This window comes from Salminus brasiliensis, chromosome 7 (assembly GCF_030463535.1).
Source record: "Salminus brasiliensis chromosome 7, fSalBra1.hap2, whole genome shotgun sequence".
NCBI lineage: Eukaryota > Metazoa > Chordata > Actinopteri > Characiformes > Bryconidae > Salminus > Salminus brasiliensis.
The window spans coordinates 30,056,127-30,077,818 of NC_132884.1; the positions used below are offsets into that span (position 1 = coordinate 30,056,127).

Here is a 21,692-nt window from a genome sequence, read left to right on the forward strand (position 1 = left end):
TCCTTTGGTAAACCCTGCAGAATACAGCTGCTATTCTTTGAGAGAAAGGAGGTGAGTGAACATCATGGCAGCGCTGCTTCAGGTGCTGTGTGTTCCAGCCTGCACTCATACGGACACACAGAGGCAGAGGCTCTGGGGAGGAGCACATGATTTTGAGCTATTTTTGGGCCCTCTCTTCCGTCACTGGATCAGGTGCCAATTTATAATGAACTAAAGAGGGGGAGGGGAAAGGGAAGGGGGGGTGAAGGAGAGAGAGAAAGAGAGAGAGAGAGAGTGAGAGAGAGAGAGAAAGAGAGAGAGAGAGAGAGAGAGAGAGAGAGAGAGAGGGAGGGTAAGATAGAGTGAGAGAGCCAGAATGGAGGAATGAAAGGGCGCACAGCCTCTGTTTCCCCTCACAAGTGCAGTCAGCTGTGAAGAAACTGATTAGAAATGTGGAGAGAGAGAGAGAGAGAGAGAGAGAGAGAGAGAGAGAAGGGGGAAGAAAGGGGTGTGAATGGCAAAGAGTGAACCAGAGAGTGAAAATGAGAGAGCCTTGAGCACTCCTGTGCTGAAGAATAATGACATCACAGGAGAATTAATGTGATCCATCATCACGCATGGAACGGATAGTTTCACATACAGCTGACTGACTGACTGACAGCCCAACCCAGAACACACACACACACACACACACACACACACACACACACACACACACACACACACACATACACATCTGTGGATTTTGCACCTTTAGGAAGCTGGATGCATAATGTCTTTCTGCCTGTCCCTGGATGCACAAGGTCACCTTCATGCTCTGCGTCATTTGTGACAAAACCCAGCATGTGGCGGCACCAAGGACGCTCTCTCCTCTAATCCACCCCCCCTTCCCCCATCTCTCTCTCTCTCTTACTCTCTCTACCTTTTCCTCTGATTCTCCTCTCCGTCCCACTCGTCTTCCCCTTTACTGCTTTACAAGTTTCTATTTCTCACCTTTGTCCTGGTCCCTGTGAAGGAGTGGCGGATGTATGCCTGCACCTTACCTATAAAGGTTTACAGCAACTATCAGGATCGGTTAAGTAAGACAGAACTAGAAAGAGTGTTATTCGCCAGGCCATTTGTATCACACACACATACACGCACCACATACACACGCGTGCGCGCACAATGTTCAGTGATGCATGGCGTAGTGCAGTGTCAGCACCCTCTCTGGCGTTTGCCCTTAGCGCTGTCAGAATGCTAACCGCCTCATCGCCGTGGGAACCAAACACACTGGACCAGGAAACAACCACCTGACCAGCTGCAACCAAGCTCCATTCATTTTCACAGGCTTCACTGGTTCAGTGGAGGCCTGGACCACTTCAGAAGCGTCTCTCCATGCCCCAGCTGTGGTGCTTAATGATTTTAACCTCTTATTATTAAGAGGTTATTAATTCATTTAGGTTAATCTTTTTTTGGAGGTTTTGCGATGTCAAAAAAATCAATGCATTTACCATCCACCTATTCAAAAGTATTGGGATGCTTGTTCATTTATTGTTTCTTCCAAAAAGCTAGGGTATTAAAAATAGTTTATCCTGGGGTTAGCTGCCCCTACTTTTTCCAGGGAAGGATTTGATTGTATTTAGCAGTAAAAGCATCAGTGAGGTCAGGATGTTGGATGCCCAGCTAATCCCAAAAGTATTAGATGTAGAACCGTCATTCCATAGAATGCATTTTAGCTGTTGTTCCAGCTCATATATCCCTCTAGCTCATACCTTACATTAGGCATGGTGCCAACAATAGGTTCATGTTTAGAACTATTCTATTGTCAGTACTCTTCTACAGGGACTAGACAAGCTGTGTGTGTGTGCATTTGCACAAGTGTGTCAGCAATGGGTGCAGCTTAAAATAGCTGAATGCATTCATTAGAAGCGTGTTATAGCCATATCTCAACCATTATTAAACAAATTGACTAGAAGTCTGTCCAGAATGTCACATTTTGCACATACTAAAATCTGTGATTTTAAGCAGAAAAACATATCTAACTTAAATTGTATTACTGTATATATATGCACAGTCATATAAGAATATTATGATCATCCTTGGCTTGGATGAAACATGTGAGATGTTGTGGCATGTACTGTATTAGGTGAAGAAAGGTGTTAATTATAGAGCCTGTTCTGTACCACTCTGCGGAGTTGTCGTTCCCTTCTGGCATCAATGGCCACTTGGGCACCACTGGTATGCTGTTTGGTGTAGACACTATGGCGGCTCTAACGTCCCATATAGTAGACTCCGGCAAGTGGTACAGAGCAATCGACATGCCAATGTTGTTAGTTAACCTCTATAATTACCATCTTTCGTGACCCAATACAATGTCACAATGTCTTTCTAGTGTCCTCTTAGCCAAGGATGCTTATTCCCACTCGTGGGTAGGTGGTCATAATGTTCTGAATATAAAAATGTAAACACTGAATGAGTAGCTGGGTAATATTCTTTTTTATTTTCAATTCTGTGTCAGTTCTGCTTCAGCTCCTGTTTAGAGCCACCCACAGCTCTGGTGTTCTTTAATCTTTTAATTTTTACGATAGCTTTTTATGGCCCTGCACGCATGTTTATGGACTTCTCCCAACTGAGTTGCTGTCACTGCTGTGCCACCATGTGGTTAGAAGTGAGAGTGGTGATATTGTCTTCTGACTGCAATTCATCCTGATTCTAAATTTGGTGCCCTCACGCTGCTCAGAGACGTTTTTTCTCTGCGTGCAAATAAAGCACAATACGCTTGCACATACACAGTTCTAGAGACACACACATATTCTCTGCCTCTTGCACTCGCTCAGTCTCATTTGACTGCCGTCTCTGACACGTGCAGCCTGTTTCCACGGCAGCGGATGATGTCACGTGTTCCTGGCTTTACTAGGCCAGCGCAGCATCTCATTGAGGCTGTGTATGTATATGCGCTTAAAGACAGAGTGATGGATGCTGGCTGAGGTAAACATATTATGTGTTTAAGCACATCAGTAGAATGTCTTTCATTGCTGTAGGTGTAACTGAATGAAAGTCCACAGGAATTGATTCACACTTCTCTTTTAAAATTGCTGCTTTGGAGAATGCAATCAGATCCTCACGGCAATGCTCCAAAATCTAGTAGAAAGACTTCCCTGGACAGTAGAGACAGTTACTCCAAAAAAAGAGGACAAACTCAGGATTTTTAAATACCCTTGATTTCAGAAGAAACAATAAAAAGATCAAGTGTCCCAATACTTTTGTCCTTATAGTGTGCGTATTAAGTGTGTGTATGAGGTTCTTACTGATACAGCCTGATATTTCTTTCATAACACAATCGATTGAAATGCGCTGTAGGTTACTGCATACTGTAGCAGTACCAGCATTTCAAAGGATTATATATGTCTCTCTCTCTCTCTCTCTTTCTCTTTTTCTCTCTCTCTCTATTACCTCTCACTCTCCTCTCTCTTCTATTTTCACATTGACTTTCTTTATTGCAGTATCTCCCTCACACACATGACTGCTCCTCATTGTTTTCCTCCCTCTAAGAAGACTTCACCCAGAATGAGGAAATATCTGCGAGGGGGAGAAGAGAACATATAGAATGAAGATATGTGAGGTAGAGAAAAGAGCACGTAGAAAGGAAAATATCTGGAGGTGGAGAGCAGATCAACCGAGGGACCTAGACATCGCAGAAAGAGAGCAGGGAAGAGGGGGAGGGCGTTGAAACAGTGGATTATCTGCACTGTGAAGACATTCTGTGAAATTCAAATGAAATTCAATATCGGCTGACGTTTCTAAACTATGAAATAATTGCGCTTATTAGATCGTAATGAACTGTACCCGGTGTTACACAATTGTGTCATTTATATCAACAAATGAGTAATACAATTATCTTTGATAGTTTGAATATAAGGGCTTACCTGGTCATCTAAAACCCCACAGGAATTCTTAATGTTTGACCTCATCTGTCCTTTGTTGCTGAAAGATTATAGGAAAAGCCTGTGACTACAGATGAAAATTTTAAATGGATTAGGTTTTTTGTGTGTTACAGATGGGGGACTCAAGGAGACTTCACGACTACACATCCTCTGCCTGCGGTCAAAGTCAAACTGTTCACTGAGAGTACGGGAGTACTGGCCCTGGAGGATAAGGAGCTGGGCAGGGTATGGGTCTGCTTCTCTTTTGTCTGCTTGTTCATCATGTGCTTCTGCTTTATCGAAATGGAACAGTCTAATCATGCTCTTAGGCCATGGCATTTGACGTAAAACAGACAACAGCACTGACAAAAGACAAAAGATGTCTTTACAAATAAAAGTAAACAGAAAAAAATATCTAATATTTCTCATTGTAATATCATGAGAATATTATTATTTTAAAAAAACATTCATTATCAAGCATTATTTCTTAAAACAAGGAAGGACCATTGCAGTAAGACAATTTCACTAACTAAAATTATATAATGCTCATAGATAAATGTGTAATTTGCTAAAATATCTTTTTTGCAGTTGGATATATTAAGAGCAAATAAAAATGTCATCACATTTTGTAGACAGTTTAATTAAATTACGTGCTAATGAGTAGGAAAATTAGAATATGTGGTTGCAACGTTTGCAAGTAATACAGATGAGGCATGTACTTAAACCACTGTTGTGATTACATTAATCTCCTCAACACATTTGAAACTTGGAATTTGTCTTTCTACACCTAATTACAAAACAAGCTCTAGAAGATAAATGTGAGGTGGTGTAAGATATAAGATATAATTTTTCCAGGCTATTTTCACATTAAGAAATGGAAAAGTCCCTGTGAGCTTGTCATAGAGAAGGAAAACACATGGCACACACAGTATGTATGTAAATGTGTTAATGTATACAGTTTCTAGTAGCATTAAATAGTAGTGTCACATATCCTTTGGTACTTAGCCATTCTTAGTTTCCCTCTTATGACTAGCAAGGAAAATCTATATTAATTAATTATTCAGATGCAGATTCAAAGATAACTGTAACAAAATACTGTAGACATACTGTGGTCAGGTGGACGTCAATGGATAAAATGTTAACACCGTGGCTACTTTGCACAAAGAAAGGCTGCTACAGAGGCCATTTCAGTAGAATTTCAGCTCCAATGATTGGGTTCCATTAGCTTGCTTTGCGATCAGAGAGCAATACGCTTTAAATATCTCATTCTGTGTAGCACTGCGTATGTATGTATATATAAAGAACTATGTAGTTCTTTGAATCAAGAGTGGTATCCTTTTTAGTGCTATAACCAACAGTTTAAGCATCCAAATAGTTCTATATACCACTGACCAGACATTTGCACCTACTCACTCCTGCAATTTAGCCAATTGTGTGGTAGCAGTGCAGTGTGTAAAATCCGGCAAATATGGGCCAGCAGCGTCAATCAATTGAGGGTTGGTATAGGACTTTTACAGTTGGTGCCAGAAGGGCTGATTTGAGTGTTTCTATAACTGCTGATCTCCTGGGATTTTTTTTCACCACAGCAGTCTCTAGAGTTTACTTAGAATGATGGGAGAGTGATGGGCAGTTCTGTGGACAGACACTTTTTTGATGAAAAAGGTCAACTGAGACTGACAAGACAGACAGAAAGGCTACTGTAACTCAGAGAACCACTCTGTACAATTGGTAGTCAGCAGAACTCATCACACCTTGAGATGGATGGGTTGCAGCAGAACATGTTAGTTTCCCCTTCTGTCAGCCAAGAACAGAAAGCTGAGGCTGCAGTGAACACTAGCCTTCCAAAACTGGACTGCTGAAGACTAGAGAAACATAGCTGGTGGAGGTGGTGTAATAATGTGGGGAATGTTTATTTGGCACAGCTACTTCCAGCATGACAATGAGTTCAGTATTATTCAGTGGTCTTCCCAGTCACCTAATCTGAATCCAGTAAAACACATTTGGGACGTGGTAGAATGGGAAATTAGCAGCAGGAAGTGCTCCTAAAAATGATTTGTGTGACATCTTGAGAAATCCATGCCACAAACATCTGAAGCTGTTTTAAGAGCAAATAGTAAAGTATTCCTAATAAAGTGCAGAACCATTGCCTTTGCTAAAGAACCTTTGAGGAACCTTTTTTGTAGGAAAAAAAAACATTCAGTTAAAAGTGAAAGACCAGCCGCCATGTCCGTTTGCTGACTTCACTCTGTCCATTTTGTGTTATCTGCTGACACACACACACACTCACATAGCAGAGTGTGTCTCAGACTCAATTAACCTCCATGTGTAGAGACAAGTACAGTTCAACCTTTAAGTCTAAACACATTCACTGCGATATGATGAAGCCACAAGCAGAAATAACTTGAACAAAATTGTGTCTCGCCGGGTCTCTAGTCATTTCTGAAATCTGAAATTGTCCTGCCAGTTGCGGATGGTGTGTATCGGATGCAGTCAGCATTTTACAATAATAGCCTTTTGTAAGGTTTTTAGCCCAAAATTTAATTTCCTAATCTCCTAATCTACATTTTGCTCTGTAAATAATGTAATTTCCCAATGCTGGTATTGCAATTGTGACTAAATATATAGAAATAGTATATGTAGATGTAGTATATGTACATAGAAATGTACTTCACACTTTCCTTTCACTGACCCTGTTTACACCTGGCCACTTCATGTTAATAGTATCTGAATTGTATCCTTATAAGATTTTAGTCACATGCTTGTGCACTGGGTAGTCAAATGCATCTCCAGTTAGTCAGACTTAAATCTGATTGCTGTATGGTAAGAAATATGCAAATTCACTCATTGTCCAGCAGTTATTACTGGTGTGTATTACTGGTGGGTTTACACTACTAAAACCTGACTCAAATGTTCCTCAGACCACCTACTAAAGTGGTTTGAGTGATCAGATTTGTATCTTGGGTGAGTTTACACTCACATTTACAGTACATCCAGATATAATCCTGATATTTAAGACACATTAAGTGATCAGGTATAAACAGGGTTATTGTTTCTCTTATGCACAGGTTTTGGACTGTGAGCCTGGAGAACCCTTACCGTGTACATTTCACACACTTTGACACACGCACTTCTTACACACTCACACTCACCTCAGTAAGGTTTTGTTCATTAACTAAGGGGATTGATCAAATGTCCTGGGAGCAAGAAAAAAAACACAGGTTTAAATATGCAAGCCATGGAGTGCTCCAAGATCAAGATTGCTGGCAGAAGTGCTCCTTATACTGTCCCAAGTATGCACACAACAATAAGGGCAGCATTGTGCTTCTTTTATAAAGCGATAAAAAGCACAGTGGCACACACACACACATCCAATTCCACGTGCTTTTATTTTGACTAATGTGTCACACTACTATTCCATTTCAAATAGGTTGTATTCAGAGTTTCTACATCTATCGCTTGAGAGAGGTTTGGTGAGATGGCTAAAAATGACCATGATACATCAGTGTTTTCAAATATGAACAACTTTATTCCACACCTGATTTCAAGTTAGCATTGATATAATCTGCAACACGTATTTGGCATCAGCCCACATACCTCAGCACAAACTAATACAAGCTGCACGAGTTGAGGAAATGCACTGCTGAAGTCTGACTAGACGCTGCCTTCTGCGTTTTGACCTTGCCTGCTGACAGGGCTGTGTGATATGTTTCCTCTGAGGCTGAAGCAGGCAGCCGTCTCAAAGCTCTTTAACTCTGCAAAGAGAAAGATTACGCCAACTCATCAGAGAGAGGGAGAGGGGAGGGGGAGCTAGAGCTGAGGGATGAAAGAGTGAGAGGAGAGACAGACAAAAAAAAGATTGTGTGGGAGAGGGAGAGAGAGAGAGAGAGAGAGAATGAGAAAGAAACTCGCTCAACTCTGATAAGGTGCCAGAGGAGCAGCAGCACATTCAGCCTCCCCGCGCTCAGGGGGGATGAGTGAAAAATTAATTGAGTGTTGAGAATTTCTCCAAAAATGCTGACTGGCAAAAGTAATATGTTCAATTCGACTTGACTCGACCCGACTCACACCCACATCCCCGGATATTCTCCTTCCCGCTTGCAACCTGTTTATCCTTTTAGTAGTGCTGCGTGCGTGAAAACAGTTTGGACAGAACATGGCAACATAATGCTCTTCCATTGTGACCCTTCATTCTGGCTTGAGCGGACGAAGTCTGATGGCACTAACCACCGTTGTTCTCTCTGATCGGTTGATTAGGTTGTCCTTCATCCAACCCCTAACAGTCCAAAGCAGTCCGAGCTGCATAAGATGACTGTGACCAAGGCCTGCCCCGACCAAGACCTGAAGATCAAACTGGCTGTTCGCATGGACAAGCCTCAGAACATGAAGGCTTGCGGGTGAGGATTGAATTGGTTTGGAGTATATTTTCATTGACAGGCTTTTCTTGAGGTATTCATTTTACTCCAAAATTATTTGGTAACTTCTGTGGAACTTATATAGAGTTATGAGTGGAGAACGAAAGTGTACATTATATGTCCAACACCCCTTTTAATGAATAAATTCAGCTTCTTTACGTTGCACCAGTTGCTGACACATACACACACACACAGCTTGTCTGGTTCCTGTAAAGAGGTATTGCCAATAGAGTAGGACTCTCAGGAGCAGATAAACATGAATCTGTGGCACCTTTTCTAATGCCAAGAGTGGGCAAGAAGAGTGTAAAGCCCCCCAGCATTGAGTGTTCTCTCTAATGATAGTGCTCCATCCAATGCTTTTAGAATTAATTGGGGAGTTGGGGATGAGATGGTGATCATCCAACATCCTAGTTCTAACGCTAAAACACTTGTCTCTGAATGCAATTAAATCCTCACAGCAATGCTCCAAAATCTAGGAGAATGCCTTTCCTAAATCCCTGAAATTATTACTCCAACAAAAGCAGGATAAACTTTACCCTTGATTACCCTTGAGTTGAGAAAAAACAACAAATGAGCAGGTGTCCCAGTACTTTTGTCCATTTGGTGTATATGAATATATTGCATGCCTTTACAAAACAAATGTTAAATGTTTACATTTAAGTGGCACGCTTGTCCTTAGGCTTCTTCTCTTATCTTGTGTTTTACTGCATAGGTACTTGTGGGCTTTTGGGAAGAACGTTTGGAAGCGCTGGAAGAAGCGATTCTTTGTACTGGTCCAGGTAAGTGAGAAGGGATTTGAGTTTCCGGCCATGTAGACAGAACAATGGGAAAGAAATAATGTCCAACAAAACAGTCTTATGTGTGTCCATGTGAGTTTTTTTTGTTTGTTTGTTTGTTTTGTTTCTTTGCAGGTGAGTCAGTACACTTTTGCCATGTGCAGCTATCGGGAGAAGAAGTCTGAGCCTCAGGAGCTGCTTCAGCTGGATGGGTATACTGTGGATTACACTGACCCACAACCAGGTACTTGCACAAACTCCAGGGGCAGCTTGTGGTTTCTACACTCTTCAACATTTCATTAGTTGCATAGTGCACTACATAGGGAGTGCGGAGCAATTTGGGATTCAGCTTGTCTTTTCGGGTTTTCGCATTAAATTAAGATGAAAAATACTGTATAGCTTCATAGCTATGACACTGGCAAACAATAATTATAGGGCTGTTTTTACAATTGTTACATTACTGGTCACATACTGCCACTTAATGACTTTATCTCCGCATGAAAGACTGGAAATGGGCTAAATAACATAGCCAACCACAGCCTGAGCTCAAAAAGCAAACACTGTACTTACCGCTGTGTTATTGTGCCCGTTATTCGGGAACACTTTCTTTGTTTTGTGAGATTCACAAAATCTCTAAATAAGTACAAGGTAGCAGTATCAAATTAGGTGTATAGCACCACCTACTGTTTGTGTCCAGTGATGCTTGCACAGTCAATCATTAGCCCAGAAAGAGACACTTAGTTTCATAGTCTGGTCAGGGAAAGAATGTAACTCCGTCATATTTTATTTTTCTCTTTCTGACATGCCTAAATGCCCACTTTGTGACGACTGGGAGACGAATCAGGTGCTTGCAGATGTAAAATAACAAGAATACTTTGATATAAGGTGTATAGCAAGACTGATAACCAACAAAGCACAAACATACAGTGAACAGAGTAGAATCAGAAATCGAGATACTAGCCACAGTCAAAACCAGAAAAGTATAACATACAAGCAACCAAGTCCAAGGGGCAAAACCAAGAATCGGAAACACAGAAAACCAAAGCGTATTGATACACGGGAAGGTAATATAGACAATGAGAAACGCTCAGTAAGCAACAGAAATGTTGGCAATACTTCGCAAGGTAAAAATGGGACTGAACAGGTATGTATACAAAGGACTCGAAGGAAATTGAGTCCAGGCGGTCAACGGGTACAGGACACACTTCATAGACTTCATAGTTTCCTTTATAGTGCTGTACCAGAACACCAGCCTCCACTGATACCCATTATATGCATACATTCACTGTATGTGTAGTGTATGCATGTTTTGCTGCTAATCACCTTAATGTCATCTTCCTGATCAGAATTCTTGCATGTTACAGGACCACTGACCCACACTTTAACTTGTCTACTCTTTCTTGTCTTGTATGTAGGTCTGGATGGAGGCCGTGCATTTTTTAATGCCGTGAAGGAAGGCGACACTGTGATCTTCGCCAGCGATGATGAGCAGGACCGCATCCTTTGGGTGCAGGCCATGTACCGGGCAACTGGCCAATCACATAAACCGGTACCGCCCACCCAGGTCCAGAAACTCAACTCCAAGGGTGGAGCTTCGGCGCAGATGGATGCGCCCATCTCTCAGTTCTGTAAGTCAACGCACTGGCAAAGCATACACTCCCTTCTCGCACACACATACACACACAGTGTATCAATTTCATTTGAACCTTTTTCATTTAAAAGTCAGAGCACACTGTTAAACTTATGTAATATAATTATGGAACAGTGGTTGATGCTTTCTGTTAACCTTGAGCCATGACAAGTTTACAGCCCATGGGGAAGCACTGACAGCAATGTCACTCAGAGTTATATGGAAACACCGGCACACATACACAATGACATTCAACCTAACACACTATGTGCCTTACTGTTTGCATTTACTTGGCACAGTGAGCATTTAATGTCACAAGGGATTCTAATGCCAGAGTTGTACTGTACCACCAGAAGTTCAATTACCAGAATCCATCGAAAGCGTACCATTTCATTTAGTCATTCGAGAAACGTTTGGTCAATGTTGAGAAACTAATACTTTTACCCATACGCCAGCTTACGCTCTTAGCAGACTGCAGTGGTAGCAAAGGGAAGGTAAGAGTGTGTAGAGTGGAACGTCTGTTCATTCTGATGTCCCCTTTTTATGTCGTACTTCTTGACCTCTGTGTTAGGTTTTAGCCTGCCCCCCAAAATTGGAAAAAGATGGAGCCACTTTCAGAACGTATTGAGAGATTTCTTAGTTTTTATGTAACATCTTCGAGAATGACCTAGTAATAAATATTTAATCTGACTCCACTGTAGCTGTAACAACCAGATTTCCCACAAAAAATAGTTTTTGACCTTGTTTTTTTAGTTGTGGTGTTTTGCATAAAGTAGTCTTCTGAGGACCTAAATCATGATGCTGTGTCAGTTTAAACCGCATGCAGTTTCTAAATCCCCGGTATACAGTTCAAACTAACCCTGTTATCTATAACAAACTGAAAGCTGCTCTATCTTTTAAACTCTGAACATGAAGTCTTATAAAAACAGTATATGAGTAAGCACCCTTTTATAATTACAGAATCACAGTCCAATCCCAACGGAATGAAATATGTTATCAATAAGACTTTAATTAACTTTTGAATTCTCAAACGTCTTTAATGTGCTTTTCCTCAAACAGGCAAAAATGAATTTTTCAAAGTGATCTTTTAAATTAAGCCCCTTCCGAGCATATTAACAAAATAGATCCTGCTATTCAGAACCAAATCCATGTTTTGGTGTGCATCTTTGTACCTCAGCATCTATCCAGAAGAATATTTTTGTGACAACCGCTTTTGAAAGCTGAGATGCTCGATTTTTTGTAACTTCCATATGAAAGGGTAAATTCAAGGCAGTCTAGCATGAAAAATTAGTGTTTTGTTATTTATCGTTGAGTGAACTCATACAAGTTGATACAATAGCAAAGGTTTATCAACAAAACAAAACTACCAACAGAGATTCTTTGTTATTTCTCCATTGATTCTTTTCGTCCAGTATGTGAATGTTTCTTGTGGTCAGTTGATTCCTTACAAAGTTCAGCTGATGCCATTCAACTTCCTCACTATAACACAGACCCTACCCGTCCCCTTCTGAAACATTATTACACAGTGTAAATGTTTCACACTCTCACCTTCTATACACCCAAGTGGTTTTGAATGGCATATTTAAAGTAACACACACCGCATACAGTACACACTTTAAGGGCACTCAACAACACTTTGAAATTGTGCTGCAGTTGGTTTTACCAGATTCTAGAATGCTATGAAGGTTCTGGGATGTTCACTTTTCTTGCAATCGGGATTTAATAAAGGGTTAAATTATAGACACACAAATATACATATAGTTGCTGTTATGCAAAAACCCCATATCTCCAAAGTGGCAGCTTTACAGGAGGAGGTAAAAACATCTTTCTATTGGTCCGTTTATCGTGAAATTTAGACACAGTGTAAAAAACAAGTGAACATTGAAATAAAAGGTTTTCCCGTGACAGCAACAATATGAACCATGCAGTAAACTTAACATAACTTTAAAAAATCGGCCTGTAAATAAGTGCTTTAGTCTTGCAGAGCACCGATTTGCATTTTGCTTCACGATAGTAAACATATGAATGTTATTGGGGCTTAAAATGCTGATACTTCCAATAACTGATTCAGTGCCTTCATAGAATCCTTGTAGTTGCTGTCACTGGCAGTAAATACACAATTTTACTCGCATTCAAATATGGATGTCTAAAGGTAAGTGTATTTGCCAGTACAGTACTAGTCACTGTTACATGTACAAGTCGAATTGCTTTGATCTTTCTCCATTTAGATGCTGTAAGTGTTCATAATCCAGTACACACATGTGGATTATAGAGCAAAGAATCCTGTAAAAAGAAAACAACTGCAGCAGAACAATGAATACAAGAAACAAAAGACACCCGACTTTACCTTTCTCCCCATCTTTCTCTCTCTTTCTCTCCCTCTTTTTCTGACTCTCTCTCTTTTCATCTCTCTCACTTTATCGCTCTCTCTTTCTCTCGCTCTCTCTCTTTTTGTCTGTCTCTCTCTCTCTCTCTGACATTGTCCCACACCAGCTCAGACTGCCTTATCATGTTGGTACAGGTCGTTGTTTTTACGTTGTGTTTTTCCTCCTTCATGCTTTGCTTGTACCCTTCTTTAGTCGTGCCAGCTGTACTGGGGTCAGGGTTTTCGTGTCTGCTTTTTTCCTTCAGCCTTGTTGCTAGTCTTTATGTTATTCTGGTTTGTCCCTTCTTACCCTGCTGTCTTCTAGCTGGACTTAAGGGTAAGTGCTTCCCTGTTAGCTAGCACCAGTCAGATAATCCTAAAACCATTATCTGACAAATGCAACATGCTTTTTTACTCTCTCTGTTCCCTCTTCCTTTTTCCTTTTCTCTTGAATCTCGCTTTTCATGCCTTAGACCAAAGTAGACTTTTTTTTTGTCGATTTAATTTATTGGTTGTAGGTCTAAAATATAAACTTCCATTTTTCTTGCCAGTTTAGGATGCATGAAATTTTAATTCTTCTCTCAGTATCATTAAGCTCCGTTATTATGATTGGTTTATTTGCATAATTGCCTTCTCTATAGTACATGATATCACTGGTGTGAGAAGACCCCTCAGAGTAAAGCTTTAATAAAAGCTAAATTCAGTGTTGAATGCTTTCAGCTATGTGAGCCTTGGACATCCAAACAAGAGATACCAACAGTCTGTACTTCTTGCTAATGCTAATTTTACATGACCTTGTATATTGACTAACTTTAGGACTCACAGTTTTCTTTAAGCTGAGTTTTAAGCTAAATTGATCAAATATTTGATTGAGTTATGGTATAGTTATAGTTATTAAATAAAAAATAAAATATAAAAAGATTGAAACATGGCTCATAGCAGCTGGATCTGAAATGCTTTACTCTTGAGGGTTCTGTTGTCTTTAGCCTTTAGCCACTGTCTTGCTGTTTTGACTTTGGTTCATAAGAGTTGGCAAATATGTAAGTGGAGTATTCTGAATGCCAATGCCAAGGACTAGGTATTGCCATCCTTCTTTACAATGAAATACTCCCGATTTTTGTAGTATTTATCAGATTTTCTGGGCCTTTTTTTGGATAGCTGCTTGGCCCAGCATAACACCTTTAGCAGCGAGAGACTCCATTTTGAATTTCTGTTTTGATTGCCCATTTATTGCTTGAGTAGATGAGCACTCAAGTGTCACGTTGTCCATTTAGGTGGTGGCAAAAGGGCAGGATTTGTTTGTTTCGTTATTCCCCCATTTTCCCAGAGAATGAATGACCTACTTTTGGCCTCTGTTGGCTTCATGCTAAACCCATGTACTTGCACCAGAACTGTAATGCTAGCCTGTTAGCGTGCCACTTTGGTGGCTTGCTTGCTAGTGTGCTCAGCAGTTGTTGTGAACACACTGATAATTTCTCAAGTATTGTCAACTTGCAAATGCTAATAGAAAATAAGGAATGCAAATAGTTAGCTTTAAATGGAAAATGTGTCAGCAATTGTTTATTTGCATGACATTGGAAAGCATAGTGGTCTTCCCGCATGCGATTGTAGATAATCATGGAGCATTTACATACACTCATGTTCAAAGAAAATGAATAGGTAAAAAATAGTCTTAAATAGTGGAATCAAAGTTTGCGATGTTTTTGTATGATCATATTCAGACTTAGTTGTTGGGAAATGAGTTGCATTAAGACACAGTTTCCACTAAGACCGCCTCTCTCAAGCCCACTTTTCTTGTTTCTTATTTTCTTCCAGCCTATTTCTTTTGTACTGTCCAACTCTGGAATTTGCTCATATATTCTTTCCCCTTCCTTTTGTGACTCACTTTCCCATTTAGCCCATTTTTATATTTCACTTACCATTCTACACCATACAGTCTGTATTTTTTGCCAACTACTGTTTTTTAAGGCTTCATTTACTATTTATTCAAGTCCATTATCTCTATTGTTCATGGTTCACTTTTCCTCATTATTGCTCTTTATATCTTTATATTTTCTGTTCCCTTTTTTCATTTTTGCTTTTACCCATAAAGAAATGTTTACTTTTTATTCCTTTTTTTGCCACCTCAGCACATTTCTTTGTTCTTGGCCCTGCTAATGGATCCTTTTACAAAAAAAAACTTTATAGGCTAGGCTGCTTGTTCTAACAGACAATCTTTAAATTCAAAAAGCCATTGACAGACACAGTAAAATTACATTTAAAAGGGGAAAAATAACTACAAGAATTACATTGTAGAGTCTTGTCTTCTTTCTATGTAAAAAGTCGTTATATTGTCCAGTCACCACTTCCTACCACATTCATAACCATTTCTACCTGTTTTTGTCAAAAACATGAGCTGCCACTCTCTCTATTAATCTCAGACACTGCACACATATTTCTCTGTATATTGTCTCTCATAAGAACACATTCATCACAGCACCAGTTTGTATTATATCACGCTTTTTGATATTTTTGCGCCAGGAAGAAGATCATGTTTAATAGTGTGGATAAGCATTTTTATGACAGGCTTCGTAAAACTTTTTTCTTTTTTCTACCAAAACAGAAATCACTTATAGGTCTGCTTTTTATATGTATATAATTGACAAATCAGTTTGGAAACACCGCTAAAACAAAAATCTAAACTATACATGAAAAAATTAATAATCTATGTTGGGGAAGAGCAACTTCACAACCTTTATAGATTTTTCACATGTGACATTAATCATTTTTATTCTTATTATAGTGTATTTCTAACCTATCAAAGGACACTGTACCTTATAATCCAAAACAAAAGCTCTTAACTTGCCAAAACTAAAAATCCTCCTGATTTTCTGACATTTCCATTTTTACAAGCACACAATCCATCCTTTCTCTCTAAGTGAGTGACATTAACCAGTTGCGAATGGCAGAATCTATTGTATTCATGTGAATGTAAAAGCATTACAATTCATCATTAAGAATTTCGCCTGTACCCACTTTCCCTCGAGCTATAATTATTGGTTTTCACAAACAAAATATGTAGTAAACGTTTGGAGAGACTGCACCCAAATCAGTCCATGCATGTCCATCCAGTTTGAATGTGGGTTGATGAGTTGAACTTGAGCATCGCCCAGTTCCATATTGCTAGGTCCGATTGATCTCTGCTTGACTTTTGCTGCAAGTTGACAATGTGAAAGCTAAAAGTCTTTGAGTTGCTGTAGAGTAGCTGAACTAGATGCTGATCTTTTGTTGAAGGTAGACGGATCTTTCTATGGACTGTTTTACTAACTTCATCTTCCTTACATCACCTCCTTTCCCTACGTCTTGCGTGATTGGCTGGATTAGATGCTGACAGGGCACAGAAGCACGGAATGGATGAGTTTATCTCGGCTAACCCCTGTAGCTTTGACCACGCCTCGCTGTTTGAGATGGTGCAGAGGCTCACACTGGACCACAGGCTCAATGACAACTTCGCATGCCTGGTAAGTATGACATGCTAGGACAAGCTGGAGTCATAAGACACAACTAGTAAATTATTGACAGGAACTACCTGATGTCCCTTTTTGCCCAGTCTCTTGTCATTTCTTTAAACTGTTCGTTCTCTAAGGGCAGGATGAATGTGCAATACCCACGCATTCTCATGTCTTTTTACTTTCCAAGGCAAGCCTAACTTCCTGTTAGTGCTTAAGATTGATCACAGCTAGCTTTTTTGTGCCCACATGAAATAGGTTTGTTTTGACAGCACACACAGTACAATAGGAAAGTCCCAGTAGCTCAGTGCATATCTAAGGATGATTCCAAACAGTTGTATGCAAGAACAAGTTATTGGGATGTGTAGCCACATTTCCACCAAGGCACCGGTTTGCCATGAATTAGGAGCTGCTGGAACACCGTCACTGGAGTCACTGTTTACTGTTCAGACTGTCATCTGAAAAAGAAGCAGCTGCTCCAAAATTGACACCTTCTGGCTCAACTAGTTTGCAGTTGACCGCTTAGGTAAAGAAAACACTGTACAGAGAAAAGGATTTGGTCAGATGAGACCAAGATTGAGTTGTCTTGTCCTAATCACCAGAGGTATGTTGGACAAAGTAAAGGCATTCAGCCCTAAGAACACTGTACTAGTGGTGGCGGTGGTAGCATCATGCTTAGGTTACTTTCCCAATCTCTGATTCTTGCATATAATTATGGCCTTTCCAACTACTGCCGTCATCCTGAGAGGAAGAAATTTTCACAATGTTATCTTACCATCAGAGTTCCAACTTATTTGGAGAAGTGTACTAACCACCTCAAATACTTGGTATTTGCCTTAGTGACCACTACTTCCAAGGCCATTTCATCTGGGAATAAAGTCATGAAAAGTCCATTGCGTGCTTTTGCTTTACAGGCACTATGTCTGCTGGTACCCACCTTCAACCTCTTTATTGCTTTGCTGTTTTGTTTGCAGGGATGGTTTAGCCCGGGGCAGGTTTTTGTCCTGGATGAGTACTGCGCTCGAAATGGAGTGAGGGGATGTCACAGACACTTGTGTTACCTTGGTGACCTGCTGGAGAGAGCCGATGCGGGCAACATGATTGACCCGACGCTGCTGCACTACAGCTTTGCTTTCTGTGCCTCGCATGTCCATGGGAACAGGTACACTTACACTTTCCTTGCAAAATGCGGTAGGCCACACAGTAGTCTACAAACACATGGCCACGGGGGTGCTTGAGGGAAAGAATAAAGTGCCAGAGGCTTGTTAGAGCTTTTTTGTCATCATTTGCTTCGGCTTTTGTCTGTTGAGTTGTTTTCTTTCTCCTTTTAAATGTCATGTTTTTCTTTTGTTGTATGGCATTTCACATTATTAATTTTGGCTTGTTTTTTCTTCTCCCTCACCTTAATCCATGTCTTCCCGTGTATTTCAGCAGCGTTCATTAAACCTTAAAGACTTACTTCCTTCCTTTTTCTCATTGCTTCGCTCCCTGAATCTCTTTGTTTTAATATCACTCACCTCATCATATGTTCCTGATAGTCAGAGGGGGTCTGAGTTACAGGGGTGTGGCTCTAAGCCAGGAGGGAGAAAGGAGTCTAAAAAAAAGAGGAACTGTAAGGCTCAGCCAGTCCCTGAATGCCAAAGGTAAGAGGGCTTTAAATGCAGAGAAGTAACCCAGTATTTGATAACTGTTTTTAACCTTTGTGCAAGTGAAGGTTCAGTGGAGATTCCTGACAACAGACTCAGAAATATGGCAGATTATAAAAAGTCAGAATTATAAAAATAATTAGAGACTGCACTTAGCAGTCTAATGTGGGACTCTATCACTGTGCATTGTCATGCAGCAACGTGGCAAAGCAATGTGTGGAGATATCAGCTGCAGTGTAAAATGTGCCATCTAACACAGTTGCATTGTTTTAACACCAAAGATTGCAAAGGACTTTACCCACACCAGTACATTTGGTGCCATACTCCCAGTTTAAGGCCTCATTAGTAGGTTGTGTTCATTTAAATTTTGATCAAAAAATTTAGAATATTGAGTCGTAAACCCAGAATGCTGACTCAGATTGAATGGTGATCTAAGTAGTACGCTAGATCATTAACAGGATGCATGTCTAAAGCAGCCTCAGTTTTGAACAACAGAGAAATTGCGCTGTTCTTAAAATAGGACAGATTTATTTTTAGGTTGAGCTCTTGGGAGAGGGCAAGGAGGGTGGAAAGCTCCCTCTAGCTTTCATAATGGAAAATAGAGAGTCACTCTAGATGTGTTTCTAGATGACACTATGGCACTAACAGAATATAGTTGTGGTTTAAACTGGTCAGAGAGGTTTAAGAACTATGAACTGGACCTTCAAACCTCTGTTGCAACATTTTATGATACTTTATGATTATGATTTTATGATTATTATACCTTCTTATCTCTCTTGATTCATTACAATTAAAATTTGTGTTTTGTAAGAAATGCATTCATATTTCTTTTAAGTCACTTTAAAGAACATCCCCTTTTTGTTATTCCCATTATTTTTATTCCTGCACACCAAGAGATAACCAGAAATGATTAAATAATCAATAATTCCTCTGCCTTCACAGTCAAACTTTGACAAGGATAAGCCTTTGCTGCCACCTCGAGGATATGTTTTCCAGAGTCCATTTTAAAGTGAAAGCACCATTCATGCATTTGCAATCCAAAATATGTAATTAATTAAAAATGTGACCTTTAAAAGCTTTAATGCTGCTAGCTGACCTATCAAAAACTCTGTGTGGGCTTGCAATAGTAGCTGTGTTGCAAACAAATGATTTGCGCAAAGCCAGTGACAGGCACAAGAGGTATGAAAATGAATAATAATAATTAATGAATCACAGGATTAGCTCTTCGAATGAGCTAATTGAAAAGTGACTGAGCTGTGGTCAAATCCCAGAGGGTGCATTAAGTGAAGTGTGCATTAATATTGCATAAACTACAAGCTGAAAATTGTCACCTTGATAGCTGTAACTGAGGTACAACTCAAAGTATCTCAGTGAGGAATCTTCCCTGCTGTGTCATATAGAATGAACAAAGTGTTACAGTCATGTGCAAAAAATTGGGACATGTCATGAAAACCTTTTTATTTTTTGTTGGTTAAACATATTTAAACATTTGATGAACATTTGGTCTTCACTTTATGAAGTGACAATATTATTATATTTATAGTTAAAGTTATGTCCATTTTTAACGTTGAATATGTTAAAAAAAAAAAGTTTGCCCTAATTTTTCTTACTTGCAGTTCTAGAGGTAAGAAAACAGCTGATTTCTGCATACATCAGATTATGCAGTATGATATCTGATAAACATAACTGATAATTTACTGTGAGAATAATTTCATTATAGAATTTTAATTTTAATATTAAACAAATCTATTAAATATTTCTGCAAAGGCGCCCAAAATATCTTTTTTCTGAGGTCATAGAAAAGTAGTGCTGAAATAAATGGATCCTTTTACTCTAATGGCCCGATTATTGTGTTGTAACAGTAAACCTTGGTGGTATCTAAGCAGTGTGAATAGCCTTTTTTGTTCTAAAATAGGCCTGATGGTCTCGGAACCGTAACTGTGGAGGAAAAGGAGCGCTTTGAAGAAATCAAAGAACGATTACGTGTTCTGCTGGAGAACCAGATCACAAACTTTAGGTGAGTAGATGCTATTAAGTCACATACTGTGATTTTAGTGTACTTTTTTTCCATATCTAATGTTTTTCTTAGCCCTGTATCTCAAAACTATACAGCCTGTAGCATTGCTCATTGTGGTTTTGTTCCTGACATAGGTATTGTTTTCCTTTTGGGCGCCCAGAAGGAGCACTGAAAGCCACTCTGTCTCTGCTGGAGAGGGTAATGACATCATTGTTTTCTATAGAGAGAGTGTGTGTGTGTGTGTGTGAATCTGTGTCAGAAAAGTGGAGTGAGAGAAAAGACACTCAAAGCTTCGAGGCTCATGCTTCCGTGTTAAATATGCAGACAGTAACAGTTTTGTGTTCTGTTTATTCACAGGTTCTTATGAAGGACATTGTGACCCCAGTCCCACAGGAAGAAGTAAAGGGCGTGATCCGTAAATGCCTGGAGCAGGCAGCTCAGATCAACTACGAGCACATTACTGACTACGCTAGAGTGGAAGGTGACTACAATCGCCCTTTTATTTCACACTAAGCCGTTAACCTTCTCATTCACCAGTTTGATCTGAGCTGTAGAAAGAGCTGTGATTTGCCTTCAATCTGACTCATGTCTTCACATTGTCAAACTATTGTGGATCTTGAAGCTGTTCATAGCTGTTTAGAACTCATAATAATGTCACCAAGTCATATTATAACTTTTGCCTTTTTTGCCGGCTTGATAATGACCACATGAGTGACTTCCAAGGCCATCAGTGGAATTAACAGTATGTGTGTCTTGTGATGATCAGGTGGAGTGTATAATTGCATGTAAATTTGTCTTCAAATGTAGCTATAAATGTGTTGCTTATCTAGTTAAGTCTAGTTAGTAGTTTCCACAAAGCTAAACTGTAAAGTGGGAAAGAGAAAATTCCTTCGTGTACAGAAATAGTGTAAGATTAATTGATACTATTTTTACTTAGTATTCATCAGTTTTACTTTAAATACTACTTACTGGACTTGTATCTTTTGTATTTCAATTAATTTTGAGGTTGATTAACATGTTATAACATGTTATGGCTCAAATGCTTGTGTGTGTATCCTCTTGTTGTAGACTTGTGAGTGAAAATGCATTCAAATTCATAGTGAAGAGCTTCTGACCTTCCATTCACTTGAGGTGACATGGAAAATGGAACATAAGGACTTGACATGAAGACGTAAAATGTCCTCCATTACCCTGCACCTTTCTGTTTTTTTTGTATACAGTTCTGCCCAATTCTAAAACCAAGATCTATCCTTACGACTGTTCTTGCAATGGATGGATTATAGACCTCTCTTTGGCCTTATGGAGTTTCCTTCCATTCAGGTCTTCAGACCATGTGAAAGGCTAGTGAATTGGGAACATGAGGAAGGGACTGAAGGTAAGCAAGGAAGTTACAGGAGAAGGAACCATTCTGAAAGGAAAGTGGTGATGCAGCATTTAAGGACTATGCTTATCTATCTAAGAGTTAGATTATCGT

General features: G+C 39.7%; 1 protein-coding gene across 7 annotated transcripts in view; it reads left to right on the forward strand.

Moving 5' to 3' along the window:
• The window catches only part of cadpsb (Ca2+-dependent activator protein for secretion b), an 89,144-nt gene that overhangs the window by 47,149 nt on the left and 20,303 nt on the right, over nucleotides 1-21,692 (forward strand). For all 7 annotated transcript variants that reach the window (XM_072684562.1, XM_072684558.1, XM_072684556.1 and 4 more), the window contains exons 7-16: nucleotides 4,019-4,130; nucleotides 8,139-8,278; nucleotides 9,009-9,075; nucleotides 9,208-9,316; nucleotides 10,488-10,700; nucleotides 16,431-16,567; nucleotides 17,530-17,717; nucleotides 20,117-20,218; nucleotides 20,353-20,416; nucleotides 20,576-20,699. In XM_072684562.1, the coding sequence (XP_072540663.1) occupies nucleotides 4,019-4,130; nucleotides 8,139-8,278; nucleotides 9,009-9,075; nucleotides 9,208-9,316; nucleotides 10,488-10,700; nucleotides 16,431-16,567; nucleotides 17,530-17,717; nucleotides 20,117-20,218; nucleotides 20,353-20,416; nucleotides 20,576-20,699 (1,256 nt within the window). The remainder of the gene's footprint in view (nucleotides 1-4,018; nucleotides 4,131-8,138; nucleotides 8,279-9,008; nucleotides 9,076-9,207; nucleotides 9,317-10,487; nucleotides 10,701-16,430; nucleotides 16,568-17,529; nucleotides 17,718-20,116; nucleotides 20,219-20,352; nucleotides 20,417-20,575; nucleotides 20,700-21,692) is intronic.